Raw genomic sequence first — 6,592 nt, 5'->3', positions numbered from 1 at the left:
GACTTTGTTGCAGAGCTCACATCTTACCACAACAAGAAGGCCATTGTTCGAGCAGCAGCTAACATCTTGCCCCAACAAGAAGGCCATTGTTCGAGTTGTAGCTCACCAGCAGTAGCTCACATCTTGCTATAATAAGAAGGTCGTTGTTCGAGTTGCAACTTACTAGCAGCAGCTCACATCTTACCACAACAAGAAGGCCATTGTTCGAGTGGCAGCTTACCAGCTTGACTCCAAGCAGGCGGAAAGCCATACCTCCATTGCAGACAAGCTGCTCCTCGGAGCACAAACTCAATGGAGTCTTTTTCAAGCGCTATGTCCCCGACATACGCGCACAGGCGGCAAACCATACCTCCATTGCAAACAAGCTGCTCCTCGAAGCACAAACTCAATGAAGTCTTTTTCAAGCGCTATGTCCCCGACATACGCACACAGACGACAAGCCTCACCTCCATTGCAGACAAGCTGCTCCTCGGAGCACAAACTCAATGGAGTCTTCTTCAAGAGCTATGTCCCCGACATACGCTCACAGGCGACAAGCCTCACCTCCATTGCAGACAAGCTGCTCCCCGGAGCACGAACTCAATGGAGTCTTTTTTAAGAGCTATGTCCCCGACATCCCTCACAGGCGACAAGCCTTATCTCCATTGCAGACAAGCTGCTCCCCGAAGCACGAACTCAATGGAGTCTTTTTAAGAGCTATGTCCCCGACATACGCTCGTAGGCGACAAGCCTTACCTCCATTGCAGACAAGCTGCTCCCCGGAGCACGACCTCAATGGAGTCTTTTTAAGAGCTATGTCCCCGACATACGCTCGTAGGCGACAAGCCTTACCTCCATTGCAGACAAGCTGCTCCCCGGAGCACGAACTCAATGGAGTCTTTTTTTTTAAGAGCTATGTCCCCGACATACGCTCGTAGGCGACAAGCCATACCTCCATTGCAGACAAGCTGCTCCCCGGAGCACGAACTCAATGGAGTCTTTTTTCCAAGCGCTATGTCCCCGACATACAGGCAGCAAGCCTTACCTTCATTGCAGACAAGCTGCTCCCAGGAGCACAAACTCAATGGAGTCATTTTCATGCGTTATGTCCCTGATATACACACACAGGCGACGAGCCTTCTCCCCATTGCAGGCAAGCTACTTCACAAGTACAAACTCAATGGAGTCTCTTTCAAGTGCTATGTCTCCGGATGCACACTTACAAGATACAATGAGAATTGAAGTTCGAAAGACAACTGAAAATTCCATAACAAAACGGCCAATCAGCCAAGTTCAACAAGAAATAAGCCTCATTTTGCTCAACCGGCACCATCTGCTCAGCTGCCTGCTCCTCCGCATCTGCCCTAAACCTCATTAGCCGCACCACCTTTGGCGTTGTCTTCCTCCATTGCAGCTTCATCTGCCACCTGCTCTTCAACTGCTTCTACATTCACGGCATTGATCTGCTCACTTTGAGCAGCAAGTCGAGATAGAGCTACTCACCATCCTCATGTTCGAGAGGGCAACAAGGAAAAGCACCGTTCCTGCAGTCCAAGTATCCCAGCTTGTATGCATTAGCAGAAATTTCATGCTTGGACGCCTCCGTGGCTTCAACATAAGTACCAAAATTGACCAGCAAAGTGTCACCAACTCCTGGACCGGCAATTCGTGCAACTGAAGGACATTTTGCTCGAGCAGACGACTCTTTAGCTCTTTTGGCTGCAACTTGCAACATTGAGTCAGCCCCGCGCTTGACTGTTCGTGGAGCATAGATAACCCAAACCTTCGCGGTTGCAAGGCAGAGGTACAGTCCTCTCAGCTTGATTCCCAGATCAGCACAGACAACCCAAACCTTGCTTCCCAGCAGATGAAAAAGGAGCAACTCCCATGGGGACCTTCTCAGCACATTAGACCCCCCATTAAAGAAGACTTGCTAGTGGCAGAAGGAGGAAGTTCGGTCGAGGACTCCACCTGCTCAACTAGCAGATCATCTAGGCCCGAGCCATACAGCTTCCATCTTCCAACATCTCCGACAGGGGGCAGACCACCAACCTCCTTTCGATGTTTGCTCAGCAACCAGTGCCATTCAAGGAACCTGATAGGGATGTTCAGAGCTTACTGAACCTTGGTCATGTTCGGGCTGAGATCGAGTTTCTTGCAGATGTCATTCTCTGCAAGCAGAAGATGGAAGTTAGTCAGATACACAACAAAGAATTCCATGGCAACTGTAGCATATCAAAAGGATGCAACTTACCATCACAATAGGTGAGAAGAACGAGCGGACCGTCGCCAACCTTCTCTTCCTATCTGCCGCTGACTTTCAACACGTTCGTGCTTCGCACATGATCGCCTTGACTCATACTGATCCTAGTTCATGGCACAAAAAGAAGAAGGAATTGAAGCAATTTGGATCAACCACAAAAAAGACGACCCAAACTGCCACCTGCTCCAGCGGCAGATCGCTCACCTCCAGCCTAGTTACAGCTGGACAACCCGAGTAAAAAGCCTCCTCTACGCGAGAGCCCAAGTCCACGAAGGAAGCCCAGTTACAACTGGACAGCCCAACGGATAATTTACATCTCCTACATGCCACCACGCGTCATGCAGAAGCTGGGGGGGCATTTGTGGGAACCTAATTAAATCAAAACCCTAGGTCAATTAATTAGGCCAATCAATTTGGGAATTATTTGACCTAATTAGGAGTTACTTAACCTAATTGGGAATTACCTAATCAAATTGGGGGTTACTTGATCCCCAATTTAATTAGGGATTTGGTTAAATCCATAATCCCTAAATGCACCAACCCCACCAACCACACCAACCTCACCAACTACACCAACCCCACCAACCTCTCCAAGGCCACTATAAATACCTGGTTACGCACAAGGATGAGGTACGTCTAAATTCCTACTAAAACTCTGCAGAAATTATTTCTCAAAAACTCTAACCACCTCCTCTCTTTCTCTCTCTCACACAAGGCTCCGGCCACCACACACTGCTCCAGCCACCCGGTTTTCCTTGAATTACCCTACCTAACTTAGGCATCGGAGGGCCTTTGGCCAACACCCCCGGGTGTGGTCCTTTTACTCCGATCTGTTTTGCAGAGAGAAAGAGAGGCGGAGAAGACGAAGGAATCTTGGGCGAATATTCTCGTGGGGAAATTTGCTCCCACAGTGCACATAATTACTGGCTGCCAAATCACTTTTCTAATTAAGAGAAAAAGAAAGTGAGTAACTCTCCAACAAATTTTCTTTAAAAAAAATCTTACTGATTCTGCAGTGATCAAAAGTAAAAATATAAATAAATAAAAAATAGGAGGCACAGCACAAGTCCTCTCTCCCCCTCTTCAACTTTGTATATGGCTATTTTCTGGGGTGGACAGCCTGACACAGTCAGCCATTTCTGCAAAGGAGAAGCGTTTTACAAGGAATCAATGTCACAGGCCCATGGATCTTCTGGGTCACTCTGTTTCTGGTGCTGTCACATGTGGAGACTGAGCACTGAATTTGGGTTTCTACGGAAATTTTGAAATGTGAGACTTTGTGTTGTGAATGGAAACTGGGAATGAGAGTGGTTTGCAGAACTCTTGAAGCTTCAGCCATGGCTATCCAAAGCCAGAGTAAAAAGAAGTGCCTTATCTGAGGTTATTGGTTTGTGGTCGTTTTTGCAGTTATTAAAGGCGCGCTATGACCTTTCTTGTCATGGTCTGAAACCTTGAGACGACACCGTTTTGGTAGACTCAGCTCACTACTAAAAAGCTACAGCATGAATTGGAATATCAAAATCCTATAATCTTTCAATCTTCCAACATGTTGGCTAATGCCAACCTCATCTGCTGCAACTTCTTCTCCACCTTCCCATCTCTTCCTCTCAAAAACCCAACTTTCAGAACTTCATTACAAACCCAAAACCTAAAGGCCAGAATTTCACATTCCAAAACAACCTCAAAAGTTTCAATCTTTTCTGGAACCCACAATGGTAAAACTTCAATCTTTACATTTCAAAAGGGTCCTCTTCAAATTTGTCAGAGTACCTTAAATAGTCAGAAACCAGAAGACCCAGTTCTGAACGAGAGTGCTTCCTTGGAAAGTGAACTTGGTAAGAGTGAAAATGGTGCTGATGGAGGGAGCTGGACAACCTCAGTTTTGCTCTTTGTGTTGTGGGGTGCACTGCTGTACTATGTGTTCAATCTTGCTCCAGACCAGACCCCGGTATTGTAGAATTATGAATTTTTAATATATATATATATATATATATATATATAAGTTCTTTTGTTTAGTATTTCATTTCTTTGCAACTTAATAAGCCAGAATTCGATCTGCTTTGTTGAAGTAGTTGTAGCTAGGAGCAAAGACATTTCATTGCAATTTATGCTTTTGTTGTTGTTCTGCTTATTTTTTTTGTGTTGACTAAATTACCTTTAGAAGGTTTAATTTCTTGTATTGAGAGAATAATGTTCCGATCTGAAATGATTACTTATGTCTAAGACACTATTAAAAGCAACAAGTGAAACTGTTCAAATGTCTAAGACACTATCATGGCTGACTGTCCTTCCTAAGATGAATTAAAGCTTCTGGTTCTCCTTCATTCTGCTGTCCTAAATCGTGAATATGGAAAAACCAATAATCCCTAGCTGGAGTAAATTTTTTATTGAACTATTTCTTTCTTCTAAGTAAACTGGTGTGAGACAGTGAGAGCACGTCCACAAACATTTGAAGTCCCTGTTATTCATTTGATCTTTGCAACGACTACAAAACAAGCTTTTCTATCATCCCACATTTCGTATTCTTAACGGATGGTCCTTTAATATTTTCAGTCACAGGACATGTATTTCTTAAAGAAACTCTTGAATTTGAAGGGAGATGATGGTTTCAGAATGAATGAAGTTCTCGTGTCCGTCTGGTACATAATGGGTTTGTGGCCTTTGGTGTATAGCATGTTGCTGCTTCCAACAGGGAGAAGGTAATGTTATTTTCTTTGCTTCTCATTCAATTCTTTGATGATGTTATGTACTTCTTGTGCCCCCATTTTCCTTTTGTTTTGTGATTAGGATTCTAATTTCTGTTTGTAGTGTATCTGAGATGAATCTTGGATATTTCCACCCTTAATATATTCAGTATTTTCTTGGAGGAATTTCCACCCTTGTATCTGAAGCTGTGGCAATGTTCTTTAAGTTTCCTGTCCATCAATATTTCACAATCGGATTTTATCTGAATTATCCATCCTTTTATTTGTAGCTCAAAAAGCAAAGTTCCTGTCTGGCCTTTCTTGATACTTTCATTCTTTGGTGGGGCTTATGCTCTTCTTCCCTATTTTGTGCTTTGGAGACCACCACCACCTCCTGTTGATGAAAGTGAGCTGACAAAATGGCCTCTCAACTTTCTTGAATCTAAATTAACTGCTTGGGTAAGAAACTTCTCACTTCTTCTTCATGCTTTTATGTTGTTTGTGATATATCAAAAGATTGATTTAAACATGCAGCTGTTATTGTTGCTGTACTAATGATAGCTGAATATAACTGCAGTAACATCGATTTTTCACTTTGTTTTGGAAAATGCAAGTAACTCCATTACACATCAGATATCACTTGCTGCAGGACTGGGCATCGTTATCTATGCAGGTCTAGCCGATGGGGCTGACTGGAAGGAATATTATCAGTACTTCAATGGAAGTAAATTTGTAAGTAACTCAACCATTAACACATATTTCACCGGAATTTCTTTAGTTTCTTATATTTGAAAAGGATGGCTATCATGCAACACATTGAACGTCTGCATTTTCCTATAACTTACGTGCTCAAGTGCTTCTTTTTCATCATTATTAGTTTAATGCAAACATGTAAGACCTCACTAAAATGTCCCACATTTGGGAACTTCATGATGCAGATCCATGTGATGAGCCTTGATTTCACTCTGCTATCTGCATTTGCTCCATTCTGGGTCTATAACGATATGACGTCCCGGAAATGGTGATTGTTTTTATTTTTATATTTCTCCTAAGTTTCTGTTCAAAAGTCCTCTAGCAATGGTTATTGTGGCGCAATATTCACACGCTCTTTTGCAGGTTTGACAAAGGTTTTTGGCTTCTCTTTGTGTCATTGGTGCCACTCATAGGCCCTGCTCTGTATCTTGCCTTACGGCCATCTCTATCAACAGAAGCTAATTCACCGAGCCCTACTGATCCGAAATTGCACCATGAAGAAGATGGATGAAGCTTACTCTACAGGCAAGGAACGTATACAATCATTCAGGAACATTTTTAATGTTATCCCAGTTATACATACCACAATTAGCTTCTCATACAAGTGGAACTCAGATCTTTCTTCTGATGGGAGACTTATTAGATGCTTGAAGCTTGATGTAGCTTAACACATCGAAGAATTAGGATTTTCACATTGCTTTAGATGCATGTTGTAATTACCATTTAAACAACGTAGTTTCTACCAACAATGTCCAAGTTTGAAGGATATGAAACTCATTTCCGTTTTATACTTTTTGTGGTCATTGTAATTAGGCACCAAGAATCTTTTCAGTTATCTTAGGCAGCAGTTGTGCTCTAGCATATTATTCTTCCCAACTATCATGTGAAACATGCTTGCTCCCTCTTTCATGCC

General features: G+C 43.1%; 1 protein-coding gene across 1 annotated transcript; it reads left to right on the top strand.

Annotated features, from left to right (window-relative positions):
• Positions 1-3,710: 3,710 nt before the first annotated feature.
• LOC117622079 lies at positions 3,711-6,467 on the top strand. The gene is made up of 6 exons (XM_034352611.1): positions 3,711-4,190; positions 4,796-4,941; positions 5,217-5,385; positions 5,560-5,658; positions 5,865-5,947; positions 6,043-6,467. The coding sequence occupies exons 1-6, from the start codon at positions 3,789-3,791 to the stop codon at positions 6,188-6,190; spliced, it is 1,047 nt and encodes a 348-aa protein (XP_034208502.1). The 5' UTR covers positions 3,711-3,788; the 3' UTR covers positions 6,191-6,467.
• Positions 6,468-6,592: the final 125 nt, after the last annotated feature.

Source organism: Prunus dulcis, chromosome 3 (assembly GCF_902201215.1).
Source record: "Prunus dulcis chromosome 3, ALMONDv2, whole genome shotgun sequence".
Classification (NCBI taxonomy): Eukaryota; Viridiplantae; Streptophyta; class Magnoliopsida; order Rosales; family Rosaceae; genus Prunus; species Prunus dulcis.
Note: the sequence above shows the minus strand (reverse complement) of the source record. Positions and strands in the feature narration are given on the sequence as shown.